The sequence below is a fragment of the Equus quagga genome, chromosome 4 (genome assembly GCF_021613505.1).
Source record: "Equus quagga isolate Etosha38 chromosome 4, UCLA_HA_Equagga_1.0, whole genome shotgun sequence".
Lineage (NCBI taxonomy): Eukaryota > Metazoa > Chordata > Mammalia > Perissodactyla > Equidae > Equus > Equus quagga.
This window is the reverse complement of record NC_060270.1, coordinates 100,316,074-100,334,327: the sequence shown is the minus strand read 5'-3', so window position 1 is coordinate 100,334,327 and position 18,254 is coordinate 100,316,074. Positions and strand designations below refer to the sequence as shown.

Below are 18,254 nucleotides of genomic sequence, written 5' to 3'. Positions count from 1 at the left end.
AGTTGTACAGAAGGTAGTAAGTAACACTTGTATTGTTCATATGTTTTCTTGCCTTGCAACATTTCCAAATGGGGAAATATCCAAAAAAGACTATTTCCAAAGGGGGAATATATCATGTAGAGGCATATTTATCTATTGTTTTTAATTATGTGTTTTGTTATAGTATTACATTTTTTTGGTATGATGATTTTTTTCATCATTAGAATAATCCCAGATGGTGGTTTTTAATTTTTATACCATTAAAAGAAACCATGTAGAGTCCCTATCAAGTTTAGAATTACAATTTTCAAAAATGAGTCACAATCAAGATGTGTGTATATGCGTGTATATATATCGGTAGATTAGTGATTAAGGCACAGCCATATTGACGACAGAGAACAGTGCTATCTGAAACAAAAACCAAGTAGCAAGTCATAGCTTTTCCTTGTAGTATTTTTCCCTTTCAGTTACTGACTTGATAGGGATTGTGTCTTATTTATACATCACAAATCCTTATTCTGTTTGTAGCTATATAGTATAAATAGCACATGCTAGTGTTTAATAAAGTTCATAATTTTCTGATATATTTCATATATGGCATGTAGTTTTTTGAATAAAAGTTTATACATGTGAACAAAAAGATACTGCATCTAAATGTATATCAATATTTCGGTCTTTTCTAAAAAAGTTGTTAGAATGATTTAAAAATACTAATTACATAAATGCTGTACTTGGTTTTTATGGAACTGTTCACCCATAAATTTCCTTTTTCTTTTAAAGATCAGTGGATAAGTCTGTGATAGTGTATGATACTGTAAGTATTTAAAAATCTTGTGTGTGTGATCTGTGTAAATTTTGTTTATTTATTAGGCTACTGAACTTCAAGTTTAGTTAGGCAAGATGAAAAAAATGTATACATTTTTTCTGTTTAGGGTGCCCAAGAGTATAACATACATTTTCAGAAATGCTAAAATAGTTGTGCAAGTGAGATACTGGTTTTGTGATTTTAAGATGGACAGATGTTTAATCTGATCAAAGAAAATACAGAATTAAAGAGCACCGGTATCCAAAAAATTACTTTAAATCCTTATTCTTAAACTTTTACACCAATTTTCCATAATAGCAAAGAATGAATGTTTACCCCAGGGTTTGGGGAGGGTATAGCTGAAAGTGGTGGTTAGAGTCCTGGCTGGATTTAGGGACTAGTATAAGGAAGAGTAGGTTATTATGGATTTAGAAAATGGGAGTTTTTGGTAGATCCATGTGAATAAAGGCTGAGTTGCATGAATATGAAGAAAAATGGATGTTTTACATATAGTCATGTGCTGCATAATGATGTTTTGGTCAACCATGGACTGCATATATAACAGTGGTCCCATAAGATTAGTATCATATAGGGGCTGGCCCTGTGGCCGAGTGCTTAAGTTCACTCACTCTGCTGCAGGCGGCCCAGTGTTCAGATCCTGGGCGTGGACATGGCACTGCTCATCAAACCACGCTGAGGCAGCGTCCCACATGCCACAACTAGAAGGACCCACAACGAAGAATATACAACTATGTACTGGGGGACTTTGGGGAGAAAAAGGAAAAACAAATCTTTAAAAAAAAAAAAAGATTAGTATCATATAGCCTAGGTGTGTAGTAGGCTATACCATTTAGGTGTGTATAAGTAGACTCTATAATGTTTGCTCAACGACAAAATCGCCTGACAACTCATTTCTCTGAATGTATCCCAGTCATTAAGTGACATATGACTGTATAGTGAAGATGTAGTTGACAAAAATATTCTCCAAGAGAAATCCATGTTGACTGGAGACTTTTTTTTTTTGGTGAGGAAGATTGGCTCTACCCTAACATCTGTTGCCATTCTTCCCCTCCCCCCTTTTTTTTCCCTCCCCAAAGCCCCAGTACCTAGTTGTATATCCTAGTTGTAAGTCCTTCTCGTTCTTCTGTGTGGGACACTGCCACAGCATGGGTTGATGAGCAGCCTGTAGGTCCATGCCCAGGATCCAAACCAGCAAACCCCAGGCTGCAAAAGCAGAGCATGTGAACTTAATCACTGCACCACCAGGCTGGCTCGCCATGAATGGAGCCTTATAATGATTGAGTTCAGGCTGTAGCTATGCCAGCAAATGAAATGGATATGTAAATTATCAAAGTGTAGTGGTTCAAGCAAGGAATCTAAACTAGTCCTCCACACAGAAGTTCAAATCATTGAGAGTTCTGGCAGGAAATGTGAAACAATACTCAAACTAGGTGAAGTAGAACCTTAATATTTCTGATGAAATTTTCAGAAAATTTTACATTCACAAAAACAGCTATAACATTAAATTTTCTCCATAAAATATGTATATGAGTCTCAATTAAATACATATAGATGCTGGATGGCCAGCTAAGTGTACTCAAAATCTAAGTGCCTAATTTCTATTTGCTGGTCCTGCAATGGCTACAAGTCAAATGTCGTAGGAAAAATACAAATTATTTCATGTAATAGACATTTAGGTTACTGTTAGTAAGTTCAAATAAATCGGCAAAAGCTGAGAGTCTGTTATACTAAAGATTTCTAGGAAGGTGGTCAGTAGATAATAGTGCTGATAATTGAGAAAGAGTGAAACAAGTATCTGATAATATTCTTAGTTATAGATGTTATGCTCTATTCATTGGGTAAAGTTTCAACATGTATTAGTGACTAATAATAATAATTACAGTTCACTTGGCCGTTTATGTCAAATGAGTTTTTATCTGTAACTTTACTCTTGCCTGAGTAAATCTAAAGCTGTTTCTCTTGTTTTTCAGAATACTGAGAATATACTTTACACGTTGACTCAGCACACCAGGTCTGAACTTTCTCTCTATTAATATAATTAAAATTAGGGGCCGGCCCGGTGGCGCAGCGGTTAAGTTCGCACGTTCCGCTTCTCGGCGGCCCGGGGTTCGCTGGTTCGGATCCCGGGTGCGGACATGGCACTGCTTGGCAGCCATGCTGTGGTAGGCGTCCCACGTATAAACTAGAGGAAGATGGGCACGGATGTTAGCTCAGAGCCAGGCTTCCTCAGCAAAAAGAGGAGGACTGGCAGTAGTTAGCTGAGGGCTAATCTTCCTCCAAAAAAAAAAAAAAAAAAAATATATAATTAAAATTAAATTAAATATAATTAAAATTAATATAATTTAAAAAATAGCCTGAGGATACCTAATTGTTGTTTTTATTAACTAGGTATGTCACAACATGTGCCTTTGCACCCAATATCCTTTTACTTGCTACTGGTTCAATGGACAAAACAGTGAACATCTGGCAATTTGACCCAGAAGCACTTTGCCAAGGTTAGTAAGGACATCATATTTAACCCCGTTCAACTGCATTCACCATTAAAATCAGAAATTCAGTAATTTTTTTGACAAATTATTCACATTGCTTTTCTCACTATGAAGTATACATCCGAGTTTAATGTAATTTAAAAGTAATTTCAGAAAAGCGAGTCTTAAAGTAGTTGACCTATGTTAAAACTGTTGGTAAATGCTTTGGGCGCACATTCACATTTATCACATCTCCCATAGCTTTGTAAGCTCGCTATTTATACTCCGTACTAATTTTTCAGATAAATATAGCCTGGGAACAAAATAGAAATTATTGTTTTATTTTGTTGGTTTTATTTTTGGCCTCATCAAGCAATGTTGCCACATAATTTAGGCATTTTATTTTTATCAGTGTCAGAATTAACCAAATAGTGGTGCTGATAAGCAGATGATAGAGCAAATAGAATACTTTTGCTGACATGAATTTTATATAATAAAGAAAAATTGTTCTTCCGGAGTGAAAAATAAAAAGCACCAAAAGAGCAGTATTTAAAGTAGTATTAAATGGTGCATAGTATTTGATTTTTTGAAATTTCTTAAAAGGATGTTAAAGTAGTAAAACACAGATTTTAAAAAATTTCATTTACTTTTTAATTCAAAGTGAGAATGTTTATAAAGGAAATACTTTTTCTTTTGTTTATTTCACTTGCCTTTTTGTGTGGGTTTTTTTGTTGTTTGTTTTTTAAGCAGGGAGCACAGAAGATCAGCCGAAGCAGTTTATTGAAGATTGGTCAGAGGACGACGTCTCAGCATGGCTCTGTGCACAAGGTTTAGAAGACCTTACTGGTCTCTTCAAAATGAATAACATTGATGGAAGAGAACTGTTGAATCTTACAAAAGAAAGTCTGGCTGATGATTTGAAAATTGGTAAGATATGTGCAACATAGGCAGTCTTAAAAACAATTTTTAATAATGTACTCTGAGATTGGTTTTAGTTGCATTAATGGTTTCCTCTTAATATTCTAACCTAGTAAGTAAGCTGGTATATATCTTCGCATAGAAGGACAGTATATTTTTATTAGATTATGGAAAGGAAATGTTACATAGCATTTCTTTAGGTAACTAAAGCGACCATGTAACTGTAATTTTCAAAACATATATTTTTTAAATTGAGATATAATTCACATATGATAAAACTCATCCTTTTATAAGTGTACAATGCAGTGATTTTTAGTATATTCACAGAGTGGTAAATCACCACTATATAATTCCAGAACATTTTTCTCAAAAAGAAACCCCATGAGCATTAGCAGCCACTCCTTATTCCCTTTCTCTCTAGCCCCTGGCAGTCACTGATCTACTTTCTGTCTCTAAGAATTTGCCTATTCTTGATGTTTCATACAAATGGAATCATACAATATATGGCCTTTTGTGTCAGGCCTCTTTTACTTAGCAAGTTTTCAAGGTTCATCCATGTTGTATCACATATTAGTACTTCATTTATTTTTACAACTGAATAATATTCCATTGTATGATTTTATCACTTTTTGCTTATCTATTCATCAGTTGACTGAATTTAGCTTGTTTCCATTTTTTAGCTGCTATAAATAATGCTGATGTGAACATTCATGTACAAGTTTTTGTGTGGGCATCTATTTCCAGTTTTCTTGGGTGTATAATTAGGAGTGGAATTGGTGGGTCATATGGTAACTCTGTGCTAGCCTTTGAGGAACTGCCAGACTATTTTCCCAAGCAGCTGTGCTGTTTTACGTTCTCACCAGCAGTGTGTGAGAATTCCAATTTCTCCATATCCTCAACACTTGTTTGCTTTTTAAATTATAGCCATCCTAGTGGTTTCTCATTGTGGGTAGTTTTTTTTTTTCCCCTGAGGAAGATTAGCCCTGAACTAACGTCTATTGCCAATTTTCCTCTTATTTTGCTTAAGGAAGATGAGCCCTAAGCTAACATCTGTTGCCAGTCTTCCTCGTATTTTGCTTGACGAAGATTAACTCTGAGCTAACATCTGTGCCAGTCTTCCTCCACTTCATATGTGGGTTGCCGCCACAGCACAGCTGTTGAGTGGTGTAGGTCCACACTCGAGATCTGAACCTGCAAACCTGGGCTTCTGAAATGGAGCACACCAAACTTTACCAGTATGCTACTGGAGTGGCCCCTCCTTGTGGTTTTGATATGCATTTCTCTGATGACTAGTGATGTTGAACATCTGTTCATGTGCTTGTTGGCCATTTGTATATATTGTTTGGAGAAATGTTGATTCAGATCCTTTGCCCATTTAAAAAATTGGGTTATTTGTCTTTTTTCTGTTGTTTATATAAATTTGGATACTAGACTTTTATCAGATAGATGATTTGTAAATATTTTCTCCCATTCTGTGGGTTATCTTTACACCTTCTTGATAGTATCCTTTGATGCACAAAAGTTTTAAATTTTGATGGAGTCCAGTTTATCTGGTTTTTTTTCCCTGTTGTTACTTGTGCTGTAGGTGTCATATCTGAGAAACCATTGCCTAATCCCAAGTCTCAAAGATATACATCTGTGTTTTCTTTTATGACTTTTATAGTTTTACCTCTCACATTTTCTGTGTAATCAGTTTTGACTTAATTTTTATATGGTGTGAGGTAAGAGTCTAGCTTAATACTCTCAGATGTGGATATCCAGTTGTCCCGGCACCATTTGTTGAAAAGACTATTCTTTCTCCTTTGAATTGTCTTGGCACCCTTGTGGATCAGTTGATCATAAATTTGAGGGTTTATTTCTGGATTCTCAATTATATTTCATTGATATGTTTGTCTATCTTTCTGCTAGTTCCACACTGTCTTAATTACTATAGCTTTGTAGTAAGTTTTAAAATTGAAAAATGTGCCCTCCATCACCCATCCCCACCCAAGATTGGTTTTGCTGTTCCGGGTTCCTTGTATTTCCATATGAATTTTAGGATCAATTTATCAGTTTTTGCAAAACACAGCCACTTGATTTTGATAGGGAATGTATTGATCTGTAGATCAGTTTGGGGATTATTTTCATCTTAGTATTGAATCTTCCAGTCCATAAGCACAGGATGTTTTTCTGTTTATTCAGGTATTAATTTCTTTCAATGATGCTTTGTAATTTTCAATGTACAAGTCATTTTTTAAGTGTAAAATTCAGTGGTTTTTAGTTTATTCATAGAGTCATACAGCCATCATGACTATCCTATTTCAGAACATTTTTATCTCCCTAAAAGAACCCCCTTCTCTCCTCTCCCTGGCTTCTGGCAACCACTAATACACTTTCTATCTCTATGGGGTTTTATAAGTAGAACTGTACAATATGTGGCCTTTTGTATTGGGTTCTTTTATTAACAATGCTTTCAAGGTTCATCCATGTTTTTGTATGTGTAAGTACTGCATTCCTTTTTATGGCTGAATAGTATTCCATTGTATGGCTATACTACATTTTGTTATTCATTTATTCATTCATTCAGCAGTTGATGGACATTTGTGTTGTTTCCATTTTTCGCCTACTATCAATAATGCTGCCATGAACATATATGTGTGAGTTTTTGTGTGAATGTGTTTTCATTTTTCTTGGGTATATAATTATGAGTAGAATAACTCTACATTTAACATTTTGAGGAACTGCCAGACTGTTTTTCAAAGCAGTTGTACCATTTTACATTCCCACCAGCAATGTTTGAGTTTTCTAATTTCTTTATGTCTTTGTTAACACTTATTACCTGTCTTCTTGATTACAGACATCTACTAGATATGAAGTGGTATTTCACTGTGGTTTTGATTTGCGTTTACCTAATGATATGGAGCATCTTTTTAAGTGCTTCTTGGCCATTTATCTATCTTTGGAGAAATGTTTATTCAGATCCTTTGCCCTTTTTAAATTGACTTGCCTTTTTGTTGTTGAGTTGTAAGAGTTGTTTATGTATTCTGGATACTAGATCCTTATCAAAAACAGTTTGAAGTCTTTTATGTTTGTTAGAGCATGGCACTCGAATAACATAGATAACAATAATGTATGTTATTAATAAACATACATTAATATAATCAAATAATAAACATAAATAATAGTAAACATAATAACCAGACACTATTATCAATATGCTTTGTAAAATCTTAATTAACCAGAAAACTTAGGAAATAGGATATCCGTAGTGAGATTTATTGTTAATGAAGACTCAAATAAAAAAATATTTGTTATAGAAAACCATTTTAAAGTATAGTGTTATATTTTCCTTATATATTAAACATAATATGTGAAGCTATTTAAATCTCTTGGAAGCTTATGACCTTTTAAGAAGTTAACAGAATGATGATTTTGTGAAAATACTTAGGGCTAGATAGTTTTGTATTCAGGCCATGCTGTGAAAGTTATTTTTGTATATCTAATGACTTAATTTCCATTATAATTTACTTTTTTCTCCTGAAAGTAGGTAATAGAATGTAGGGTTTTTTTTAAAGTTCTTGTGAATTTGGCATCTTCATTAGTTGATTTTCTCATTATTCTCTCACAATAAATACTAACAGTACTTTATCACACAGAAGCACTTGACAATGTAAAATAATAATTTCAGATTTCAACCAAGGATGTTTGAAAATATGTAAGAGAAACATAGTAAAAATAAGAGGAATAGAATTCTATTCTGATAGCTAGATAAATAAAGAATAAGAAATTCTTACAGGATTCAATTAATGGCCTGAAATAGTTTTTGAAGGATGGGTGTCAGGTTTAGTAATTACAGTCATTTTAAAGTTCAGTGAAATAGGTTTTGAAACGAGCAGGCCCGAGCCAAGATTGAAATGTAATTTAAATAAGTCCTGTGGTGGTCTAATAGCTGAATGAGGAAAAGCATTATTATGAGTGGAGACAGAAATGTTGCACGTTCTCTAGTAAATCGGGACTCTACTTTGTGTTTGTGTTTAAGATTTGGAAAGTTAGCAAATTCAACACAGAATAAATTAGTAAATAAATAGACTAGGGCATTATTTTTTTCACATTCTAAAGTATTTTAAAGTTTTTGCAAGATTATAAAAGGATCAAGAGGCTAACTTTAATCTTCTACAGGTGCTATTTTAAGCTACAGTGAATTTCTCTTAGTCTTGACTTTTAAGGAAAGCAGACTTCCTCAAAACAATAAATCGGAGTAATAGAGAATTGAAATTGGTTCTAGAAAAAAATGTGTTAGGAGGCAAATTGTTGAGTGTATGAATGAATTTTACTCTTTCAGTGCATAGCTATCTTACTTGCATTTGCTTTTTTGGTACAACTGTTAAAATAGTTCCTATGTGAATGTGAATAAATATGAATTTGTTTAACATTCATCATATGGACGAAATTGATTATATTATGCAGTAAAGTACATTGGAATGTTAGAAACCAAAGTGTTATGTCTATTATGTTTGACAGTTAAAAAAATTATTTTTAAGGAATTACGCAGTCTATCAAAACTTTTCTCAGTGAGCCTTTTGTGAACAAACAAAGGCACTTTCTGTAGACTGGAATATCTGTTGGAATCTAGTGCTTTAACCCAGGATAATAGACCTTTTCTAGGATCATGTTAATGAAAACCAGTGGTAGAATAGATATAGTTTTAGGTAGGAAATAACTCCTTATATCCAGTACTACATTTTCATAAGGAATGTCCAGACGGAGATTCTTGTACAAGGTACAAAAGATCCTTGGCACTGAGAGAGATAGGTCCTAAGCCATTTGTGAATCCATGAATTTGTGAACTCTACTATAGTATTTAATATTTCATTCAGAAGGCAGAAAGGATGAAAGGTGAGGAGCAAGAAAGTCTCACTGAGGTGTGATACGAGGCAAGCAGTGAGTCCTCTAACGAGGCATGTGACTTTCATCGGCATGTTGGCCTCGGTTTATATCTAGTTGTCAGGAGTATTGCAGATTGCTCCCTATCTTAGAGTTTGGAATTGTTGTAGATGATATAACAGTAGAAAGTTGGAATGACAAATGCCAAGGAACTATTGTATATCATGTCAGTCCTTGCACTTATATTAAATAATTATCAATCATATATTCCTAATTGGAAATGAGATTTTTTCAAAGGGTTCCCTCTTCCTTTTGCTCTTGTCTTTCCAAGAAACCATGAAAGCACATGAGACATTTTTGTCATTTTATAATCTAAAAATTATAATACCAAATTACTATATAAAATACTTTTTCAAACTTTGTACATTGCCTCTTTTAACATCCTCAGATTTTGAGTTTCATGTCTCAATTCCTAGTAATGCACCTTTATGTAGTTTTTCACTTGTTGCCCAGCATCATATCATTAAGTAATAGAACACCTACCATTTTTTCTTTATACATGATTAAAGTGAAACAGTCCCTTCAAATCTAATTATTATGGGCTTGTGCACTGACCTGCTACTGGAGTGCGCATAACCCTTCCAGTTCAGCTGCTGGTGTTAAACTGGCCCACCCTACTTTCCAGTGAGTACTTGTTGGGCATTTTGGGGTCTCCTTTCTTCAGGCCCGTCGGATGTCCTGTTGCTTCCTTCCACAGATGTCAGCCATGGGTCTTATGGATGGCAGTGGTTTGTCCTCACCCACTTATATTGTGGGGTCATAAGGATTCCTAGCTACCTTGTTTTGTTGGAAATGTTGGTGGCATTTGATTTTGCTATCTAGTTAGTTGCTCTGTTTTTATGTGGGGATTCAGAGAAATTAAAAAACTATACTGCTCCTACTACCATCTTCTCAAAATTGTTTTAACAGTTCCTACCATACCTATAGTTGTGTGTCCCTTTTCTTTCCTACTATAGTTTTTATATCTTTACTGTTTTTCTCTTAATCATTCTAGTCAGAAGTTTGGTGGTTTTTGTAAAATTTATTTTTCAAAAATAGAAAGTACTTTTTTCCCCTTAAGAAATAAACTTTTGGTTCTGTTGTTCTCTGAGGGCAGTGGAGAGGTGATTCAGTATCCAGCCTGTTGGGCTGTGCTTGTCAGGTCTAGGCTATAGCGCTGTCTTGTTCTGCTCCAGCTGATGCTGGCGTTGCTGCTTTGGCAACCGTACTTACAGGACAGAGCTGGAGAGAGTGAAGAAAGTAGAAAGGTCTCTCTTCCATTCGTGTACGTAGATCTGTGCCGTAAGCTGTCCTCTCCCATCTCCCACTCTGGAATCTGGTTACCTCTGTTTCCGTAGGGGTTTTCAGAGATTTGTTTGTTTTTTAATTTTTTTGGTGAGGAAGATTACCCCTGAGCTAACATCTCTGCCAGTCTTCCTCTGTTTTGTATGTGGGATGCCTCCACAGCATGGCTGACAAGTGGAGTAGGTCTGCACCCGGGATCTGAACCTGTGAACCCAGGCTGCTGAAGGGGATCACACAGAACTGTAATCACTTGGCCATGGGGCCGGCCCCTGTTTTGTATTTTTGATGGTTATTTGTGTTTAGACTCTATCAATTCCCAATTATATAGCATTTCCAGAGTTGAGTAGGGGCTGGGGAAGAGGGTACAGGAGCTAGTGGCCTATTTAACTTGTCATTTTATAGGGACCAGATACCTCTTCAGGGTTATAGTAAATATAGCCAGATATTACCTATTACCCATCCTGAGGGTTTACTAGCCCTCGGCTGGTAAGGGTCCTTTCTTTGTGAGCAGTTAAGTTTAATAACACTCACTCCCAATCCCCAGTTATAAGGAGATGTTTGTTTCTGGCTAAGCTCTATGGATATGATTTGGTAACTGCTTCCCTGAGGGCAAAGCAATCTGAATCCATTTTTAAATGACATCAAAATTGGACAAGGATCACACTCAATTTAACCTTTTCTAGTCTGGGCATTTTGAAGTAGGCTTTCTGTATTCTCTACTATAAATATTATAAACATTCTAATTATTAGCATGTATGTGTAATATTTTTGACAGGGAAATATATGTATATTTTTCAGTATATTAAGTGCTTCTATGTCCTTTTCATTATATGTTGTGTAATTGTCCCTTTAAATGAGATGGCTACTGTCTAATTATGAACCATGTTGTGGTGCTTTTAAAAGATTCTTTTAAAAATCCTCAATTTGGTTTTGGTGAATTACATAGGAAAGAGGTGATAGGAAAGCAGTGAAGCAGTCCCTGAGGGGCAGGCAGCTGCCGGCTTGACTTGCCATACTTCCGCAGATGTGGTCAACGAGTCCGAATAGATTTAACCTCATGACGCAGCAGGCAGCTTGAGCTTTATGTTCAAATTGGTTCCCCATTCCCCTTAAGTCTTGTGGGGGCAATTTGTGCTTGGGTCATAGCTGAGGAACCCTAAGCTCACGAAACTCCCCTTCTTATACGAGGACAGCTAGCAAACTAGCCCAAGAGGAAGGCATTGTCTTTGTACTTGTCAGGAAACAAATCTGCCCTCTGGGAGGGAGGTGCTATCTCTAGCTCCAGGGGTGTTTGCAAACATCCTTTTGCCGAGACAAAAGTGTCCTAAGATGCCTACCAACCCTATGGAGAATTACCTCCCAGCAGAAAGCAATCTGATTTGGCTCTTTCTTCTTCTTCTTCTTCTTCTTTTTCTCCGCCAATCCCCCCAGTACATAGCTGTATACTTTAGTTGTGGGTCCTTCTAGTTGTGGCCCGTGGGACGCCGCCTCAGCATGGCCTGATGAGCCATGACATGTCCGTGCCCAGGATCTGAACCAGCGAAACCCTGGGCCGCCGCAGCAGAGCGCACGAACTAAACCATTTGGCCACGGGGCCGGCCCCTGATTTGGCTTTTTATGGGAACTATGAGGCATTCTGAAATGTGATTTTTTTTTTCTTCTATTCACCCCACCCCCAAAAACCTCCATCTAAAGTAGAACTGTCAGCTAGTTCTAAAAGTGTAAACAGGTAATAACACTAAACTTCCTAAAATTAATTATACTAAACTTCCTGAAATTAAAAATTAAGATAATTTTTAAAAGTTAAAAGTAACAATATAAATGAATGAAATGTGTGTACAGTCTTGGACAAATAGATGAGCTTTTTTTGTGATTGTGTTTCATACAAGAATCAGCAAATACTGTATCCAATTTCATAAAGTTTAAAAATATAAGATGGAATTTTTACATTATTGAACTGAGCATCTTTAAAAATGATTTTTAGGAAATTGTTTGTTGTCTGAATAAATTAACCAGTGGTAATGAGCCTTTTCTGATTTTGGTTAGTACGTTGGTGTTTGGCAATCTGAGATTCTTGAGGAAAAGTCGGAATCTAAGGTTGTTTAGAGTAACCTCTCTATTAGTCGCTGATTTACTTTAACCAAAGCTCAGTATTCTATACTACAAAGATTCATTAAAAATTTCTGAAGAAAACAGTTCCATGTGGTAAAACGGTATGTCTGAAGATTTTTGGTTGTAGTAGATAAAATCTTTCTCTATTTGCTAAAGATTTACATAAAGGTTACCAGAAGGTCTCCAGCCCTAACAGAATAATTTCTTTTCAGAATCTCTAGGGCTGCGTAGTAAGGTTCTGAGGAAAATTGAAGAGCTGAGGACAAAGGTGAAAACCCTTTCTTCAGGAGTTCCTGATGAATTTATATGTCCAATAACTCGGGAACTTATGAAGGAGCCTGTCATCGCATCAGGTATGTGTGATGCTCTTCTGAGTTTCAGGGCTTATTGTGTGCTAAGTGAGTAAATAATGTAGGCAGTTCACAGAAGTTTATTAAATGTGGAAAGTTTTCAAAACATGTCTTATTTCTCATAAGTAGTTTCTGGTTTCTTTTTCTTTTTAAAAACTCATTAGATTTCAACACACTGTGTTTTTTAATGCATAAAATTGGATGGATTAAGTTTGGATAAGATTAGAGACAAAAGGAATACGTTTTACAAGTTTTACGTAAACTTGCGAAGTATTTAGTTACTAGAATGTAAAGTTAAAGTATTGTTTTTTAAGATAGATTGTTGAGATCTTTTATGTTTATTTTGTCGCTATCATAAATTGAAACAACCTTACAGAAAGTAAGAAGTTAAAGATTATAAAGTTGCATCATTCCATATTAATTTCTAATCTTTGTGAATAAACACATACATACTTTACATAGTTGTGATCAGTGACTTCGTATTACATTGTCTTTTTTGATTTTGGTGTAAAATTTTATTATGTACATTTCGGAATATTGACGTAGTCTACATAATTTTCAGTTTTAATATCTTTATTCCATTGTGGCTCTATGCTACATTTTGTTTGACTCTTCTGGGATTTGGTGTATGTATGTTTGCAAATCTTTATGTTGTAAATAGCATTGCACTGATATCTTAGCACTCCTTTCTTTCTGTTGTTAAACATTACTTAGGGGCATCTCATGGCATGTGTGCCCCAAAGCAGAATGAACCAATCAGGGAATAGTTTATGGACATTAAGAACAATTTTGATAGTTTTTGTTAGACTTGTTATTAGATCGTTTCCTAGAAAAAAGGTTTAGAGTGCTATCAGCAGTATATTTAAGTGTCCCTGTTTCTCCACAGTTTTGTGATCATTGAATTTTATAACTCTATTTTTGTGAGTTTAATAGTTGTTTGAAACTTTATTTCTTACATTGCCAGGGAGGCAATAAATTTTTCTACATGGCAATTTGCCATTTAAATATGCTTGGGTGTAAAATATTTATTCATCTTCTTTGATAATTAACTTATATGAGGGGCTTAAATACTGACCTTGCATGCTATGTCAACATGACTAGTGGAACCAATCATATAGTCTTTTTTTGTTAATATCATTTTAATGTAATTGTCTCTACTTGCTGTGAACTTTGTAGGCAGGAGCATTTTTCATTCATACAACTGTAAACATCTTTTCTTTTAAAGAATGCTTAGCTCTCACATTTGGCATTTTATATTTGCTTTGAGATATTATTGAACCAATAACATATGTTTGTATTTTTTATAAATTTCCTCTTTTAATTGTAATATAATATATCTTCATTGTCAGAGAATTTTTCAATCAAAACAAAGGTGTATAAAGTGAGTCATCTCATCTGTCTGCTCCCAAAGGCAAGAACTAATTATAATTCTAAATATTTTTCTCTCTATATTCTTAAATATCACATTTTTAATACCAGTAGAATCAAGATATTTTTTACAAAACTGTGTTTATAGACTTTATACTGTTCTGTATCATGCCTTTTTTTTTGCTGAAATTGTCTATGGACATTTGCTTTCTAAGTCATAGTCATCAGTAAATGCTGCTTTAATTTTTCTTTAGTTCCCAGGGAGAGAAGAAGGCATCATGTTATCTACTTTATTCTCTCTCTTTTTTTTTGGTGAGGAAGATTGGCCCTGAGCTAAAATCTGTTGCCAATCTTCCTCTTTTTGCTTGAGGAAGATTGTCACTGGGCTAACTTTTGTGCCAATCTTCCTCTATTTTGTATGTGGGACACCACCACAGCATGGCTTGATGAGTGGTGTGTACGTCTGTGCCCGGGATCCAAACCCGCAAACTCTGGCTGCCAAAGCGAAGCATGCGAACTTAACCACTATGCCACAGGGCTAGCCCCCTACTTTATATTTTTAGAGACTGCCTAATACTCAGTTGTGTCTGTATCCTATAATTTATTTCATTCCCTGTTGGTTTTTTGCCATTATAAACTACAGCAGTAAACGTTGTATAAATTTATTATTGCAATCTTAATGTGAATGCTTCTGTAGGATAAGTTACTTAAAGGTGAAATTACTGACAGATACTGACAAATTGCCCTTTCAGCAATATAGGGGGTCCATATTTCCCACATTCTTGCCTGTACTGGATATTAGCAATCTTTTAATCTTTCTCAATCTAAAACGTGAAAAGTAATCTCAGTTTGCATTTCTTTGTATAATATTGAGTTTGAGCACTTTTTAATGTTTTTAGCCATTTATAATTTTCTTATTCATAAGCATTTAATTCAAGTTTAGTTCTTTTATTTTTAGTTTTCATTATTTAATACAAAAGATACTTATGGGAGGCAGTATGGCTTAGTAGTTGAGCAAATGCACTGATGAACCAGTCTGTCTGAGTCTGAATCTGTTTCATTACTTATTAGCTGAGTTACCTTGTGGGAGGCTATATAACCTCTCTGTGCCTTATTTTCTTCATGTACAAAATGGGATGCTAGTGTTTACCTCATGGGATTCTTGTAAGGATCAAATGAGTTAATGCATGTTAGGGACTTAAAAGAGCACCTGCACATAATAAGCACTCAGTAAACGTCAGCTGTTTTTATTCCAGCTATGAAATTATCTATGAGTGTAGCAATGGCTGTATATTTTTGGCTTTGGTGTGTTGTATTAGGAAACTTGTTTGCAGTTGAAAGAAACTGAACTCGAATTAGGTTAAGCAGAAATGGCAGTTAATTTATTAAAAGTTATTGTAGGCACTGGCCCAGTGGAGCAGCAGTTAAGTTCACACGCTCCACATTTGCAGCCCAGGGTTTGCTGGTTTGGATCTTGGGCATGGACCTATGCACAGCTTATCAATCCATGCTGTGGCATGCATCCCACATATAAAATAGAGGAAGGCGGGCATGGATGTTAGGTCAGGTTTTTAAAGTGTATATACCTGTGCATCCACCATCACAATCAAGATAATATTATCACAGCCCAGAAAGTTCTCTCGTGCCCTTTACAATCAATCCTCCTCCATCCCTGGCCTTACATAACCACTGATCTGCTTTTTGGCACTGTAGATTATATTTGCCTTTTCTAGAATTTGATATAAATGGAATAATTCAGGATATACTCTTATGCCTGGCTTCTTTGGCTCAGCAGAATGCTTTGGATTCATTTATCTTGTTCATTTATCTTGTATCAGTAATTCATTCCTTCAGATTGCTGAGTAGGGTTCCATACCATAACTTGTTTATCTATTAACCTGTTAGCAAACTTTTAGGTCTTTTCCACTTTTTGGCTATTATGAATGATGCTTTTATAACATTCATGTACATGTCTTTGTCTGGACATGTTTCATTTCTCTTGGTTAAATATTTAGGAGTAGAATTACTGTGTTGTATAGTAAGTGAATGTTTAACTTTAAAGGGACTGCCAAACTGTTACTCAGAGTGGTTGTACCATTTAAGTTCCCAACTGAAAATTCCAGTTTCTCCAAATTCTTCCCAACACTTGGTATTGTTAGCCTTTTAATTTTTGCCACCCTAGTGAGTGTGAAGTGGTATCTCATTGTACTTTTAATGTGCCTTTTCTGATGACTAGTGACGTTGAGCATCTTTTCATGTGCTTATTATCCATTCATATATCTTCTTTTGTAAAGTGTCCCTTCAGATATTACCCAGGGCCGCCAAAGTGGAACATTCGCACTTAACCACTGTGCCACTAGGCAGGCCCCTAGGTCTATGATTTATTTCACATGTGAGATAAGAGTGAACATTTCTTCTTTTCCTAAATGGATATCCAATTGTTCTAGCAGCATTTATTGAGAAATCTTTTCCCATTGAATTATCTTGGCACTTTTGTTGAAAATCAACTGAGTCTGTATACTCTATATCACTGGTCCATTTCTAGACTTTCTGTGATGTTCTCTTGATCTTTATGTTTGTCCTTGTACTAGTTACCTCAGTGCCTTGATTACTGTAGCTTTACAGTAAGTCCTGAAGTCAGGTAGTGTAAATCATCTTAGTTCTTTTTCAAAACTGTTTTAGCTATTCTTGGTCCTTAGCATGTTTCCATATAGATTTTAGAATCACTTTCTCAGTTTCTACAGAAAAGTGTGCCAGGGTTTTTTTGTGTATATATGGTAAAAAAAAAAAAAAAAAAAAAAAGTAAAATTTACATTTTAACCATTTTTAAGTGTACAGTAGTGTTAACTGTATGCACATTGTTGTGCAACAGCTCTCTAGAACTTGTTCATCTTGTAAAACTGAAATTCTACATCCGTTGAACAACTCCCCATTTCCTCCTATCTCCAGTGCATGGTAACCACAGTCTACTTTGTTTCCATGAGTTTGACAATTTTAGATACCTCATACAAGTGGAATCATACAGTAATTGTCTTTTTGTGACTGGCTTATTTCACTCAGCATAATGTCCTCAAAGTTCACCCAGGTTGTTGCAAATGGCAGGATTTCCTTCTTTTTTAAGGCTGTATAATATTCCATTGTATGTATATACCACATTTTGTTTATCCATTCTTCTGTTGATGGACACTTGGGTTGCTTCCACCTCTTGGCTACTGTGAATAATGCTGCAATGAACATGGGTGTACAGATATCTCTTTGAGATCCTGTTTTCAATTCTTTTGGATTTATACCCAGAAGTGGAATTGCTGGATTACATGGTAATTCTATTTTTAATTTTTTGAGGAACTTCCATACTGTTTTCCATTGTGGCTGCACCATTTTACATTCCCGCCAACAGTGCCATTGTGTAGTCTTGGCACCTTTGCTGAAGATCATTTGACCACATTTGTGAGGGTTTATTTCTGGGCTCTCTCTTCCATTCCATTGGTGTATATGTTTGTCTTTGTGCCAGTACCACACTATTTTGGTTACTCTAGCTTTGCAATATGTTTTGAAATCAGCAAGTGTGAAGCCTCAGGCTTTGTTCTTTCTTAGAATTGTTTTGGCTTTTTAAGGTCCTTTGAGATTCTATATGAATTTTAATATGGATTTTTCTATTTCTGGAAAAAAATGCCATGGGGATTTTAATAGAGATTCCACTGAATCTGTAGATCATTTTGGGTAGTATGGACATTTAAAAAATATTAACGCTTCCAATCCATGAACACAGGGTACCTTTCCATTTATGTGTGTCTTCTTTTATTTCTTTCAGCAGTGTTTTGTAGTTTTTCAGTGTAAAAGCTTGCCAGGATTTTGGTTGGGATGGTGTTTAATCTGTAGATCAGTTTGGAATCGACAGCTTCAGTCCATAAACATGACAGAGCTCTCCATTTATTTAGGTCTTCTACGTTCTCTCAGCAGTGCTTTGTCTTTCAGTGTGAAGGTTTTGCATATATTTTGCTAATGTTATCCTTAGATATTTCATAT

General features: G+C 35.3%; 1 protein-coding gene across 8 annotated transcripts in view; it reads left to right on the top strand.

The window, feature by feature from the left end:
* The window catches only part of WDSUB1 (WD repeat, sterile alpha motif and U-box domain containing 1), a 55,670-nt gene that overhangs the window by 20,406 nt on the left and 17,010 nt on the right, over positions 1-18,254 (top strand). For 7 of the 8 annotated variants that reach the window (XM_046659491.1, XM_046659488.1, XM_046659486.1 and 4 more), the window contains 5 exons: positions 760-793; positions 2,776-2,816; positions 3,194-3,300; positions 4,021-4,200; positions 12,723-12,863. In XM_046659491.1, coding sequence (XP_046515447.1) covers positions 760-793; positions 2,776-2,816; positions 3,194-3,300; positions 4,021-4,200; positions 12,723-12,863 — 503 coding nt within the window. The remainder of the gene's footprint in view (positions 1-759; positions 794-2,775; positions 2,817-3,193; positions 3,301-4,020; positions 4,201-12,722; positions 12,864-18,254) is intronic. The other variant, XM_046659492.1, reaches the window with a different exon arrangement.